The following is a 14,901-nucleotide window of genomic DNA, read 5'->3' as shown; positions in this document are numbered from 1 at the left end:
GGCGCTGGGAGGGTCGGGGACACGGCAGAGCCCCCTCTGTGGAGCGCCAGTTCGACCGGGAGCGCTCTGGGCGCCCCGAGCGAAGCCCTCACCGCCAGCTCGGCCCCGGGCGGAGCGGCTCTGCCTCCTGAGGAAGTTGTGCCGCTCGAACCCACCCCCAGAGCGGTCCCTGGTTGCTGGTTCCCCAGGTGCGCTCAGCCCCGGCCCCGCTCCCCTCACGAACCCCGCGGCGCTCGCGGAGCCGCCTCAGCGCCCTCCGTCCTTCCCGCCTCCGCCCCAGCCAATCAGCTGACAGGAAAGGGCCGAGCGCCGCCAATCAGCGAACCCCACACTGCGCCCTCTCGCCCTCCTCCCCTGAGAGCCGGGAGCCAATCGCTGCGCGCCTTGTTGGCTTCCGGGTTGCGCGCGTTGCTAGGCAACCGGGAGGTTGGGGGGACAGTATTGAGAAATAATAATAATGTATTTTATTGCTTACATTGTATTATATTCCATTTTACATTATATTATATATGACTATATATTTTACATTATATTCGATTGTATAATTGTATATTATACATTTATTATTATTATTGCTCTTGTTGTATTATTGGCCATTATTATTGCCCACTATTATTATTATCAGGTGTTATTACTATTGGGTATTATTACCATTATTGTTATTATCCTTGTTATCGTTATTATTATTATCCTTGTTTTAAGGGCAATGCACAGAAAACACCCTGGAAATACATTTGGAAATAGGGAAAGAAAATAATGTGTGGGAATAAAAAACTAAGAGTTTTTGTAGAGTCAATGTTTTTAAAACACTGCCCCACACACAGAAGCCCCAAATCTTTTTGGTTTTGGGAGCTGTCGGGGTGTCCTGGAGTGGGGGGTGTTCTCTCAGGTGGAATTGGGGATGAGCCTGGAAAACTTAAAAACTGGAAAACTGAAAATCAATACAAGCAACTCCCTTCGAAATTCAGCCATACTGTTGTGTTTTTTTTTATTTAAATACCACTACGGCATATAAAATTACACTTGGAACTGAGGGAAAAAAATAATACATTCAGATTATTTACATCATTTACAGTAAGATGACAAAAATCCCCTTGTGTGGAAAAGAACAACCAACTGCAAGAGGGGGCACAAAGGATTTGGCTTTCTGAGCTGCCTGGAACTGCTCTGGCCATTCCTTCCTTTCTTCCTTTGCACACTCAACACCAATTTCTTATCCTGACGATCTCCTTTCTTCAAGTCTTTCCCATCACTTTTAAGTCAAAAATACCAGATCATCTGAGCTGCATGAAAAACACCCATCCTGTAAGAAGCACATTTATACAACTCATTTTTACCGTTAATCCTTTTTTTTAAAGCAACTTTCAGAGCAGCTTCAAACTCTCAGGGAGGGCTGGTTGATCTTCAAACGAAGCTCCTGAAACTCTGACCAGTGGCCTGACACACAAACAGAACAAGAGTTAAAACATTTTCTTAGCCCTCAGTGTGATGGTGCAAGTCATTGGCACCACTTTTTCAGGTATTCCTCGGAGTATTTTATTCCATCTTGCTCTGGGACAGCAGCTCATTTGACTCACTGGAATCTCCAGGTTTTCTTCCCCCTCATGTTGCTGTTTGCTCACCAAATGAAATATTCCCTTTCCAGTGCCCTAAAACCCCTCCAGCTGTGCAGCTGGATCACCTCAGAAACTGAGCAAGCCTGAAGATCACTCTCAGTTCCACTGGGAATTCTTTCCTGATCCCACCAGCCCCAGGAGTTTTCACTGGAAGCAACGTGAGCCTCTGGAAAAGAATTTTCTCCTGGGCCGTAAAAACAGGATGAAAACCAGGCATTTCTGCTCCAGCTCCCTCAGCACTTTCACAGCTTTCCCCAAATTCAGGCACTGTGGGCAGTGGGCCAAGCTCCAAATGCCCCTGAGCTGTTCCTAAAGGCCACTGACGCTCATGTTGATGATCTCGATGATGGTGTTCTCCACGCACTGGCACAGCCGCACGTCGGGGTCCAGGCTGGCCACGTCCCTGGAGCAGCTCTTGGCAGAGGAGTCTTTCCAGAGCCCTGACAGATCGTGGGGTTTCTCCTTTAGCTGCTGGAGACCTGCAAAACGAGGTAGAGGCAGCAAAGTACCTTAAATAAACAAAGCATTGAAAGTTGTTATTTCGCACCCCTAACACAGGTAGATGTGATGGGATTGCAAATCTGAGCCATCACTATTTTATTCACCAGGCTTCACTCGACTCTCTAGAGACAAGACAGCATTTCTGTGCGCCCTGGTGTTCCAAAAACCAGTGGCCTCTGCTCATGTCATTAATCCTTAGCCTACAAGGGCAAGCTCTCTGCACAACACCTGCATGCAGGGACCCATCTTGCAACGACACAGGCAGGGAAATAAAGGAGAAGAAAAAGTTTAATCAATTAGTACTTTAGGTAAGGAACATCTAAAGTCCCTTCTCTATCCAGTAAATCCACCTGTCCCTATTCCTTCTGTATTTACAAGCAGTAAATTCCACGAAACATTCCAACCACACTCAAACTTTTGAAACATCACCACAGGTTCCCCCCTGGGGCCACAACGCTGTTTCTGAAATAAAGGCACTCTCGACTCACGAGTGATGATGGGGTCGAAGTCCCGTGTCTGTGTGGCAACATCAGAGGCACAAACTTGTCCTATTTGGATCAGCAGGGACATGATGTCCTCGTAGAGGGGAGGAAAGGCTTGGCAGAAGGACACCAGGCAGGGCAGGGTGGGCATGAAGAACACGTAGCGCTTCGACTGGGTCAGCACTGCCGGAGGGGAGGACGTGGGGAAGCAAAATGGAAACTGTTATAAAAACCCTGCCAGGAACTGGGGTTGCATTTACAATATTAACTGCCACAAGAGTGGCATTCAGACCAAACTGCATCAACTTAGAGAAGGCATCCTAATTCACACAGCAAGGAGCGTGGGGGCTGCTGGAGCACCCACCTGTGAGCAGGGTTCCCATCACGTTGATGGCCAAACGAGCCACACTCAGGGATTTAGGCAGTGCATACTGGATGCACAGATAGGACAGTAACTGGATGGCAAATATCTGGCAGGTAGGTGAAAGGCAAAAAGAGAAATAGGCAATAAAGTTACAAATTGCTTGCACTTTCTATCTCCAAAGCTCTTGACGAAAATCACAAGTTAGTAAATATTCTCTATTTTACCAAGAAATGAAAGCTGAAAAAGCATTAATAACAGTTATTCTGATTTTTTTTCCTCCCTGCTGATATTAAGAAAAGTAACCCACACAGATATAACATTAACCAAAGTGACAGCATCAGTGTTTCAGATTCTCCCCCACAGACACAGTTTGTTCCACCATTAATGGTGAGCAGCACAGCAACACAAGAGCTTCCAACCCAACCCCTGGGAAAGCTGCTTGGGTCTGGTTTGTTCTCAGTTTAACCTTAGCTGAGTGTCTTCTCAGCAGGAACTTAGTACAGAGAAGGGATTAAAGAAACTCTAAAGTTGGCTTGATGTGGCAAATTGGCCTTAGTGGGAGGTGTCCCTGCCCATGGCAGGAGGGGTTGGAATTAAATTAATTTAAAGGTCCCTTCCAACATAAACCATTCCATGATTCCATACAGAAACACAGGAATCTGTAGCCCAACAAATTCCAGTTACCTGCAACGCCAGGCCTTTAATTTAAGGTAAAAGTGCTACAAATATTGCTTGAACAGCCCAGGCAAGTTAGAACAGGACGTTTTTCGTGACTGTTTTCTCTCCTCAGGATTAACTCCCCACAGTGATTCCCAAAGCAGGTGACTGCACAGTACCTGTTTTTCAAGTTCAGGCTGGGCAATGAGCTCTGGAATGAAATCCAGGCAGATGTGCATGGATGGAATCCCTGCCACTGTCAGTGCCAGCAGTTCACACGGATAGCCCTGTGCGAGGAAGGACAGGGAGGTGTCAGTGTGTCACAGGCTGGCTACAAACCCAGGGTCTAGGTCAGTTCTTTGCCCTCAGCACTCGGTAGATTATTTGCACAGAAACCTTCCCTCCGCTCCCCAGACACCACCAGACTGCAGTGAGCCCTTCCTTCCTGGTCTTTCCCGTGTCCCAAACTTTACCAGCAGCCCCAGTCTGCTCATTTCACAACTGCACCATAATGACTTTTTTCGTACTTAATCAGCTCCAGGTCAAGGCAAATTAACTCCCTGTCAAGAGTCTGCCATCTGGCAAGGAGCAATTTAACATGCATTAAAAACACATTTGTATTTTAAAAATTGCTAATCTTTCCCCTCTTCTTCTTCTTTTTTTTTTTTTTGAAGGTGCACAGCTGCTTTGGCAGGGACAACCTTCCTCCTTCCACCCCAAAGAGATAAACTGTGCCCTAACAAAAAGGAAAGATAAGATGTTTACACTGGAAGCCAAATTAGTTTTGATTAAAGGGAACACTGATCTAAACACGTGGCCAGAAAAATTAACCCACAGAAGATGTGGAACAAGTAATTAGAAGAAGATCAGGCCAGTTTTCCTCGGCCTAGATGGACAAGCTATAAAGAAGGGCAAAGTACATGTTTAATGACAAGGAACAGGCACAGCTGAAGTGCTCCCTTCTCCCTGCAACAGAGTCCAGACACTGAAACAAGGAGGAAATGTAAGCACTAGAAATGTGGGGGGACAGGAGCAGAGGGTCATTATCAGTGCTGGGGAACACAAGGCCAGGAACACAATCCAGATCTGTGACCACCTCAGCTGACCCTTCCCCGACCCGAGGAACAACAGCGGGACCAAAGCAGTGCAAGGCAGACCTGGAAGTGCACGAGTTTGACGATGTTGGGGTCAGCAATGTACATCTGGTGCAGCAGGCAGCAGATGAGGCACTGCACCTCCCTCAGGTTGCACAGCAAACCCTCCTCCTCCTCGGCCTCGGCCCCCCTGGGGTCTGGGGGGCTGGGGGGTCCCAGCAGCAAAGCAGCAGAGCTGCTGCCCTGGCCCTTCTCCTCCTCCGTGGGCAGGCAGATCTCCAGCAGGATCTGCACAGCAGCACTGTCCTGGGGAGAAAACAATCCACAAACCAGCATCAAAACCCCGGTGAGATCTGACAAATCAAGCACAGAGGAACGACAATCAAAGGAACAGAAAGCTCTCATGTCATCAAAGTTTCTTTCTGTCTACCGAATTTTTAAATGCAGAATGGAAACATTCAGCTCAAGAATCACAAATCCTGTAGAATGTTAGAAAAAAAAAACCTGAGCACTTTTATCTCAGTCAAGACTCCAACAGGATTCCTCAGCAATGATGGGAAGCTGGGGAAGTGAACCATTCTTCAGCCTCTCATTCCAATAACACTGGGCAAATAAATGATCAGGCACAGGTTTGTCACATTTATTCCTGTTTCCCTGCTCCAAACCCTCCAGAGCAGGATATAGAAAAAAGGAAATGTTTAATAACCTGAATATAGAGGCAGTTTTTCTTTTCCATGGTAACAGAATTTGGTAAAAAAAGAAATAAAATGCCTGCCATTTTAATTTCCTATTTCTGTTTTATCACTGTCTTCCCTCACAATGCTAAATATCCATTTCTCCCCCCTTACCTGAGCAGCAAGCAAAGCATTTTTTAATTCTTCTCTGGTAACCTCTGGGGCCTCTGGACCCATTGGATTGTTTTGGGAGGGCCTGATGTCCTGCTCTGCTGTTTCTTTGAGGTGGGAGTTGAGGTAAGCTTTGGAAGCAAGGAGATACCCATTCAACATGTGCAAAATTATATCCATCAGGGGAGGGCTCCTGACACGAGAACACAGGATAAAATAAAGATATTTCAGTGGGCAGAGCAATAAACAGTGATAAGATGAACAAACCAAAAGCACTCCCACGGGCTCCTCTGATTCATAGTAAAGCTTTTTTTTCCTAACCCAGTAGAAGTTTCCATTCAGTCCCACTTCTCTCACGCACAGACATGTAAATACACACCCTGCTGATGAACAAAGAACACCTGAAAAGGGTCAGATGTACATAAAATGAGGAAAAACAGTCACCTGAATGATGGGGGGAAATAAGGCAGAGCAGCTCTGAGCTGCTGCCATAACACTGAGAGTTCTGAGGTCACACTGCATTATAAACCTCCCCAACAAACAGTTTGAGAAATGGAGGATTTTCAATTTGCATCCAGGGCTGAAGGGACACACATTGAAATATTTCACCTCAGGGTTGGGGGTTACAGATGCCATGAACAGAAACTCAAAGTCTAGAGGAGTTGGAGCGACTCACATGAAAATGGGATGCCCAGCTCAGTTGCCAAAGGGCAATGGGGGACAGATGCACCCAAACAAGAACATGAAAAACAAATCAAGTTGATTATTAGCCATTTCTTATGAACAAAAGGATAATAAAAAAGGGGGAAAATAAACTACAGCTGACAGGAAACGTGAACTTGAACACACAAGGAATAAAGCCAGGGGCTAAAGCACAGCTCGGCCACCAGCTCGGGGCAGCAGCCATTTCAACCCTGCTGCAACATCTGCTCCCCACAGACCCACACACAGCCAAAAGGGGTGGCCTGGGGCCAAACCCCACGGGTAGAAGCTCCCTGTGAGGCACCTTTCTGTTCAGCACTCCCTCAGGGAGGGAGACACTCACCTGTGGACTCTCTGGTCACACCTCAGGACGATCAGGGGGTCAATCATCAGGTCATTCTGGGTGTATTTCTGCTGCCGGACTATTTTTCCTGAGGGCTGCAGAGCATTCACAGTCATCACCCACAACCTACAACGAGAACATTTTCATGGGGTTTTTTTAGTAGATAATCCATATGAGAAAAGGGATCTCTGAAGCATCTGGACATCTCAGCTCTACTTTTCTAGGCCCCTCAAGGAGCAAAAACCCCACAGTTCATTTGCAGCCCCTGCAGTTAACCAAGACACAGCTGACTTACTGGAATTACAGCAACCAAACTGTTTTCCCTGCAGTACAGCACCTACTTCATAAAAAAGGCATGTTTTTCCCAAAGTAAGTTGATGTTTCATCAGTAATTCATCATAAACAACACATGCTACAAAACCACACTCCTGTATTTTAAGTCAACTGGTGACTTCCTTTCACCTGGGAACAAGAACCACCTTCCTTTTTAAATGCAAGGGTTCAAAATTTCAGCAGAACAAAAAAGGAATGTATCTCCAACACATTCCATTCAGTCACAACCTCCAATTTCCCAGGTAAGGGCACTGTGCCACTATTTTTAAAACAGAAAGGGGTTGGAACTGGATGATGATCTTTGAGGTCCCTTCCACCCCAAACCACTCCATGATTCTACGATTCTATCTGCAACGAGGAACCAAGCAGTTATTTTGACCCCACCTCCTGGGCATCACAGTGTTCAGGACCATCCAGAGTTTATTGACAGCCTGCAGGATGCCCCGAGGGACCCCGGCATCCAGCAGGCGATTCATGTTCGACGTCAACACCTCCGCGTACGGGATCAGCTCCCCGGCTGAGAGAAGCGTCAGGTGCTCCAAGATCTGCATCAGCTGGGTGTGATTTCCAGGCAGCATGGAAAAGGCTGGAAATGAAAGACAAAAGGGATCTCGGTACAACTGGACTTGTGACATTTTTTCTGCCGGGCGGCAGAACATTTGGGTTTTATAAACGCGGTACGACCAACAGGGCTTCCAAACCCACCCAGCTCCAACAGATTTGGAAAGAATCAACTTCAAATGAAGCCATTTACCTTCTTGGAGCTGTTTGGGAGAGTGGTTCTTGGCAATGTTGGTGAGGAGCATCCTCCTCAGCAAGGCATCAGTGCCTGTGATCTGCTCCTCGCAGATCCAGTCGTCCACGATGCAGAGGTGGGGGTAGTTGGTGGCGAGGAGACGCAGCAGAGCAGAATGTAAACCTTGGGGGGCACCGAAACAGGGCACAGCTCAGATGTGAGCAGCTGCACCCTCCCCCTGAACACACCTGTGCCCTTCAGTTCAACCACAGAACCACTGCCCAGGAGCTCAAGGGGTTTGCACATTCACAGCCTGATATTCCAACGGTGACGGGAAGGAAAAGTTCCCTTTTGGGAAGTCGCCTGTAGTGATTCAGTCTAGAATAACTGAACATTCCTACTCTAAAACCTGCCCCAGGTAGGTAAGGCCTACTCTAAAATGAGCTCCCTTCCTCACACTTTCACTACTACTCTTTAAACATCTCTAATCTCACCAGTTATTTTAAAGGAAAGAGAAAGGAAGGCAAAGTATGAAAGAAGCAACAGCCACTGAGCTGGGAACACTTTCTGCCTCCCTCTCCATGCACATCAGACCTTCCCACACAGATTTACCTCCCAGCTCCTGCTGCAGCCCCTGGGCCTGCCTGATGAGGTACTTGATTGGAATCTGATCCATTAATGCTGAGGAGTAAGACTTGGGTTTTTTCTGCATGGCAGCTGCAAGGGAACAGCACAAGAAACCAGGTGAAGAAATGAAGATCTCAATTCATTACGAAGTCCTTTTTAATTTTTGCTGTTTTCATTAGATGGTCACAACTATTTCTGGTAACTTTTTGGCCAGGTTGGACCTTTTTTCATCTGAAAAACAAAACCACTCAACCACAGAGTTTTAGCAGAAACTTTTATCTCCTGGATTTCTAAATCAATCTATTTACTACAAGAATCTAAACTTTTTATGCTTGAATCTGAGAGCACAGTGAATTTCTCTTCCCTTAGCAGCTGATTTCCAGCTAATCTGTCTCCCCTTGCTGCTCTCACACATACCCAGAACCTTTGTGTTGGCCAGAAGTGCTTCCTCGTAGGACAGGACGTAGTAGAGGACGAGCAGTTGTGTGGTGATGCTGTAGCGCTGAGTGGGACGGGTGTTCTCCCCCTGCACACAAAACCACACACAGAGGTCATGCTGCACTCCTGATCCTCGACAAAACAGGCATTTACCTACACATAACACGTGGTTATCACTGTAGCAGGAGGCAGCTCACAGGCAGGAAAGACAAAAGTGAAGGGACTTTAACACCCAAAACCCCGACCCGCACGTTCACACCTGAGCACATCAAAGAACCAAACAAATCATTTACCCCAGAGAGGCCCTGGAAAACGTTCAAGATCTCCTGCTCTGTGACAGGCTGGTTTGTGGCCTCTGGGTTGGATTTGGAGGCAGGAGTCAGGATGGAGTTGATGTAGACATCGATGAGGGGGAGCAGCTGAGGGTGCAGAGGGGTGGTGGTTTCGCAGAGCTGCCGGTAGATCCAGTCCTAGGAGAGAACATCCCGTGGCACGGGGCAGTTGCCAAGCTGGGGGGCAGTCTGGTTTGCCTGCAAATACCTCCCCCTTCAACTAGTCACAAAAATTTAAGTAAATGAGGCTTTGACTTTGTCCTGGACCCTGGAGACACTCACAAACAAAGCTTGTCCTGGCTGGAAAATTATTCTGACTAAAATTTTATTAAGCACAGACAGGGGGGAGGGAGATAATGAATGTGTTATTTTTTAACTTCACTCAGCTGTGGTCTCTGGATTACAGAGCTGAGCACCCTCACTTAATGTCCAGATATAACATGGTAGTGGGGTATAGGACTGATCATGAATTCTGCTCCTGGGATTCAACCACACAACCTGGTCAACATCCAGAACTCTGAACCGAAACCAAAGGAAGGTGATACCTTAATGGACACTTTGTGCTTGGTGAAGGAGCGACTCTTCAGCAGCTGGTAGATGCAATGGATGGGTAAGAAGCCGGTGATGTTGGCACTGAGGCTGCCCGTGACGGGCACTCGGACTGCGTGGGCTGTGACCACCTACAGGGAGGGTACAGTGAACACAGAGACCCCAAAACATCCACTCCTGCCCCTGCACCAGGGGACAAGGTCACACAGCCACAGCCTGTCCTGGCATCCCCTTCTTCTTGGTGGTTTGGAAGTTGAATGGAAAGGGAAAAACGCAAGGGAGGAAAAAAAAAAAACAACCCTGGGCTGAAAATACCTGTTCAGTGAAAATCTCCTGTGTGAAGATTGTCTTCATCCTGCTGAGCGAGCTGGGCTTGATAACAATCTGAAATAAGGAACAAACTACTCAGAAGTGCAAGTTTTAGCTCTCTCATAAGCAAAGACTGCAAATTTATTTTATAAATTGGTAACTTTTAGCCTTTTAAAACTGTCATTGCAGGAAAACATTCACATCTCTACTGCAAGTGTCAAACAAAAATATTTATAAACGTCCCAAGTCCATCACTCCACATCTCCCTTTATCCTAAAAAACTCCCTATCCAGCTTTTACCTTTGATGAGATATTTTTCATGACAGAAAATTGTTGGCAATGTCCTGACATTAATTATTACATATATATATTTATTCACCTACAATAAAAAGTTTGCAGCTCGGTTTGGAAACGACTTCAATTCATCTTCTAAAGAGCTCATTCCTTGCAAATATGACTTGAACAAGTCAGCACTTTTTGGAGACACTTTTATCCCAGCATTCCTCTGCATCCATGGACATGAGTAACTTCACGTTATTCCAGAGGAATTATTGGATAATTACTTATTTTTATCAGGTTCTCTTTGCTTTAGGTATAACAGCCAACCTGAAGTTCTTCCTATCAGAACTAAAGGAAATACAAAAGTCTAAAACCACAGTAAAAAGCTGATTTTAACCTTCATTCCCAAGGTGGAGCAGACCAAGTCGATGATGGCACTGAGCTGGTTGCTGTGGAAATACATGGCCACCAGGAGAAGCATCTCCCCAAAGGAAGCAGACACACCAGAAATGCTGATGGGAACAGAGGGGAAGAGTTAGTTTCCAACAGGACGTAAATAAATGTGAGATGAGTGCAACCATTCAGACAAAACAAGCCCACCCTCACCTTTCAAAGTAGGCTTCTTCCTTTATCATCCAGCTAAGCCACATCACCATGAGCTGCTCCTGTTCTGGGGTGCTGCACAAAGGAAATCCATAAAGGATTATTTTCCAACAAAAAACAGCCTCATTTTAATAAAAATTACTACCAGAAAAGCCACTATTTGAGGAGTTTTCCAGGAGACTTTTTGTCACTTTCTCTTTAGCATCCAACAGCTGATAACAGTGATATTTAACTGACAAAGGTCAGGCCAAGTGCCAGGGAACTTCCTGTCTGGAATGCAGCCAGCAGGGAGCTACACCCCTTAAATATCTGCACTGCTACTTCAGTGCCTTCCATCGACATACAGAGACTTAGATAAAAATTATATGCAAATTTTTACAAAATTAGGGGAGAAAAACTGTGCAGCTTCACGGTGCTAGAGCAGTAAATTGCTGGCAAAGCTGCTGCTTTCCTGGGAGGTACCTGACCAGGGTGGAGAAGGCCAGGAGCATGCAGAAGGACAGGGACACGAAGCGGACACCGGCAGGAGTTGCCGGAGGGCGGCTGGTCATGAGCTGCAGGAGCTGCTCAGCTTCTTCATCCGTCGGCCTGGACAGGACAGAGAACACAACCAATTCAATCTGTGATCCAGTTCAAGAGTGAGGATGTTTCCATCTCATCACAGGGGTTAAAGACTGGAATTTTCCCGGTTATTGAATCTGTTCATCAAGTTGCTATCAATGAGTATCGACATTTGCTGGTAATTCTCGACGGACTTTAAGACATAAAAATCTCTGTTAAGAGACAACAACAGCTCCCCCAGGATATCACCTTGCCTAGCAGTACAAAATACTTAAATTAAAACTAGCAATGTGTAAAGAGGCTACATTAGCACGCTCTAAAAAGGTAAAAGGAATAGAAATTCAAAATTCATACAACGACAGAACAACCAGCTACTTTCTCTTCTCCACACTGCTCCAACCATGTGGGCTTGGACTTATTGTAAGCAGTGAACTGGCAGCAATCAAGAGATTGCTGAGTGCTGAGACTGGTGAGTGCTGCTGTGTCGAGGTGACACTGAGCCACAGCTCACGAGGGAAGTGCCCACAGCCCCAAATCCCTGCTGAGACACGAACAGGCGTGCCCCGAACACAGCCCAGAGCAAGAGGAGGGTCATTACTTGAGGCCAGCGATGCCCATGAGGGCGCAGTAGAGGCGTAGCAGGGCGCTGGCCTTCACCACGTGCTCCTCCTTGAGCCCCGAGTACACGGACACGGTGGGCTCCGTGTCGGCCTCCGCCTCCTCCACGATGTGGGTGCTGCGCACCGTGGGCAGGATCCCCATCAGCTCCAGGAGCAGCTGCCTCCTCATCTGCCACAGCACAGAACTGATATTGTCTCTTTTTCTCTGCGTGAGAGGTTAAAAGGTGAGAAAGTGAAATCCGTCCCAAGCGACATAAAACTCATCCCGTCAGGGTGTTGTGGAAGAGCTCCCACAATGATCAAGTCGAGGCTGCTTTCTTTTAATTATTGTTTTACAGTTTTCAGTACCAACAGGCAGCACACGATCACACCACAACAGCTTCTTCCACTAAAACACAAGCTCCAACTAAGTCAACTAAGCAAGTCAAGGTGCACCTTCCTACTGTGAAGTCTGAGGAACCAGGGAATTTTATGTAATGCTCACCTGATAAACATGTTCATACATGTTCATACACATTTATAGGGTAAACATTACATACAATTCCCTGATTTCCAGGCCTAAAAATCTCTCAGAGGAACAACCAGACAGCTGCTGCCTTCAGGGACACCATTTATAGACCTGATGGTCCCATAAGGGGAGGTTGCCCTGTAAAGGTTCCTCCTTAAACAGGATTTATGTACATTCAGACAACCATGGGTGCCCACACCCAGAAGGGTTTCAGCAAGATAGCTGAATATATTTTTCAAAGCAGAATATCCCGAGATTTTCATACCTGTTGGCCATTTCGGATAAAAGTCCCAAACCAAGTCCGAACCTTTGCGTTTGTCCCAAGCAGCAGCCCACTGACAAAGCACACCAGGTCACTCACTCCGTCATCTGAAGATTCGTTTTTGGTGTGATCCAAGGTCAAAGCCACGCCAAGACCCGGGAGGTGGCACTCTTCCACCTGGATAAAATGATCTGTGTTGGTTAGAAAGCTCTTATTTGTAACTAGAGGGTCCCAGTTACGATCCTCGTGGCAGACTCACCACCATGCCCCGGACCCTGAGGGCTTGGGAAGGGTTCATCTTGCACAGGTGCCGAAGGGCTTCCGTTCTCCGCCGGCCCCCAACGCTCTCCTCGTCCTGCTGCTCCCCGTTCTTAATCAAACCTCTGCACACTTAAACATCCAACAGGAGCTGTCAGCACACCTCCCCTTTCCAGCAGAAAGCCACAAAGTCCAACAGGATGCCCAGAGAAGCTGTGGCTGCCCCATCCCTGCAAGTGTCCAAGGCCAGGTTGGATGGGGCTTGGAGCAACCTGGGCTGGTGGAAGGTGTCAGTGTTGGAACTAAATGTCTTTAAGTTCCCTTTCAACCCAAACCATTCTGTGATAAACCCAAGCTGTTCTGTTCAGCTCACCATGATTTATTAGCTGGGCCACACAAAACCTGGTTGGGGCAAGAACTCCCGAGCTGCACTCTAGAAGCAGAACAAGGAACTGGTCGTTCTCCCCAGATAAATTACAGGGTCATTACAGATTTATGCATCACCCAGTTACTGCTCACACCTTACCTAATGTAACCTGGGCACCTGGCAGTCCCGGAGAACTGAAATCTTAGTGCCAGATAAGGGATGCCAACAGTGCACCATCAGTACAAATTTTCACCTCATAAAATGTCTCAGTGCAAGGGATAAGAACTGTTAGCAAGGCTAGAGCAGTTTACTGTAGTCCCAGCCTGAGCCAGCCTTTGTAATCGACCTACAGATAAAAACTTTGACAAGCAGGCTGCAAAAAAAATGGGAACCAACACGATGGGAGGGCAACCCTTAACCCAGCATCTCTAGATGTGAATGCATTCAAATTATATCTCACGAGCCAAACCCTCTTCAGTTCAAACATGTACAACACGTGGTTTAGAGAACTAACTGTACAGTTAGAAATCATTTCAGCCCTGAAGCAGGAGCTGGACAAGAAGCAGCTGTGACTCACCCTCGTTGAAGCTGTCAGGGACATTGGCCACCAGAAGGCACAGGAACCAGGCCCCGTTCTTAACGTGCAGCAGAGCCTCAGCCACATCCACTATGGGCAACAGGGAGGGCAGCTCTGCACGAAAAGGGGGTGTTAGAGGTCACAATGTTTCACTGCAAGACAAGTGAAACCTTGTTTTCAACACAATCAACCTCTGATCTGCTCCTCTCTCAAAGAGCTGCCCAGCTCGGATGAACCTGAAATCCTCCCAATGGCTCCCAAAGTTATTTTGTTACGCTCGTAAAGAGGGCAGAAAACACTGTAAACACAGACTACCAACCTGCCTGCAAAATGCAGAGAACATCTGCTGCCTCCTCCAGGTAAACTGGACTCTCGAAGAGCTCGGAAGATTTGAGAAAAAACTCGCCGTTTGATTCCGAAACCTGCAAGAGAATATTTATCACCACTGAATGGGATTTTTGAGGTAACTTGTCTAAATCTGCTTTAAATTCAGTGGATTTAATAGATAAAAAACTGTCAAAAATGTACAGCTACCAACACAGAACAAGCAGGAAAGGTGCTTAGAATAAGGAATATTTACTACTGGAAATACTTCAATATGGATGGTACCACTGCTTCTTTACAGGAGGAGAAGAAACAGCTCGCTGACAATTCTAAAAACATTCTAAATTTACACAAGGAAAACAAAACGCTGTGGTGGGCAAGTGAAATATGGTGGCTAATGCCACACTGCAATAGGAGCAAAGAACTGGATGGAGACAAGTCATAACTTCATTTTCAAATATTATTTCTGCACTGATACATCACCAAATCACTTATATTTGAGCACAGCATATTACAGAGCCTGTATCACATCAGCAAAGACTTGGCTTGTACCGAGGAAGAAAGACTTCCTCGAGGAAGGTGGGTTCACAAGGAATTTAATCACAAGCCACTGT

The 14,901-nt window shown here is 46.7% G+C and overlaps 1 protein-coding gene across 2 annotated transcripts in view; it reads right to left on the bottom strand.

The window, feature by feature from the left end:
• Window positions 1-1,704: 1,704 nt before the first annotated feature.
• Window positions 1,705-14,901, bottom strand: part of INTS2 (integrator complex subunit 2) — a 17,483-nt gene continuing 4,286 nt past the window's right edge. The window contains exons 3-24 of one of the 2 annotated variants that reach the window (XM_027905230.1): window positions 14,283-14,385; window positions 13,964-14,077; window positions 13,021-13,151; window positions 12,765-12,938; window positions 11,970-12,196; window positions 11,273-11,398; window positions 10,814-10,885; window positions 10,605-10,719; window positions 9,935-10,003; window positions 9,616-9,750; window positions 9,032-9,208; window positions 8,718-8,826; window positions 8,286-8,390; window positions 7,692-7,856; window positions 7,322-7,523; window positions 6,605-6,730; window positions 5,563-5,752; window positions 4,778-5,020; window positions 3,800-3,907; window positions 2,964-3,069; window positions 2,606-2,782; window positions 1,705-2,095 (exon numbers count right to left, since the gene is read on the bottom strand). In XM_027905230.1, coding sequence (XP_027761031.1) covers window positions 1,926-2,095; window positions 2,606-2,782; window positions 2,964-3,069; window positions 3,800-3,907; window positions 4,778-5,020; window positions 5,563-5,752; window positions 6,605-6,730; window positions 7,322-7,523; window positions 7,692-7,856; window positions 8,286-8,390; window positions 8,718-8,826; window positions 9,032-9,208; window positions 9,616-9,750; window positions 9,935-10,003; window positions 10,605-10,719; window positions 10,814-10,885; window positions 11,273-11,398; window positions 11,970-12,196; window positions 12,765-12,938; window positions 13,021-13,151; window positions 13,964-14,077; window positions 14,283-14,385 — 3,144 coding nt within the window. In that variant the 3' untranslated portion in view covers window positions 1,705-1,925. The remainder of the gene's footprint in view (window positions 2,096-2,605; window positions 2,783-2,963; window positions 3,070-3,799; window positions 3,908-4,777; window positions 5,021-5,562; window positions 5,753-6,604; window positions 6,731-7,321; window positions 7,524-7,691; window positions 7,857-8,285; window positions 8,391-8,717; window positions 8,827-9,031; window positions 9,209-9,615; window positions 9,751-9,934; window positions 10,004-10,604; window positions 10,720-10,813; window positions 10,886-11,272; window positions 11,399-11,969; window positions 12,197-12,764; window positions 12,939-13,020; window positions 13,152-13,963; window positions 14,078-14,282; window positions 14,386-14,901) is intronic. The other variant, XM_027905231.1, reaches the window with a different exon arrangement.

The sequence above is a fragment of the Empidonax traillii genome, unplaced genomic scaffold, assembly GCF_003031625.1.
Source record: "Empidonax traillii isolate 1590-97213 ecotype Southwest subspecies unplaced genomic scaffold, ASM303162v1 scaffold1132:size609636, whole genome shotgun sequence".
Classification (NCBI taxonomy): domain Eukaryota; kingdom Metazoa; phylum Chordata; class Aves; order Passeriformes; family Tyrannidae; genus Empidonax; species Empidonax traillii.
The sequence above is the reverse complement of the archived record's forward strand: the minus strand, read 5'-3'. Positions and strand labels throughout refer to the sequence as shown.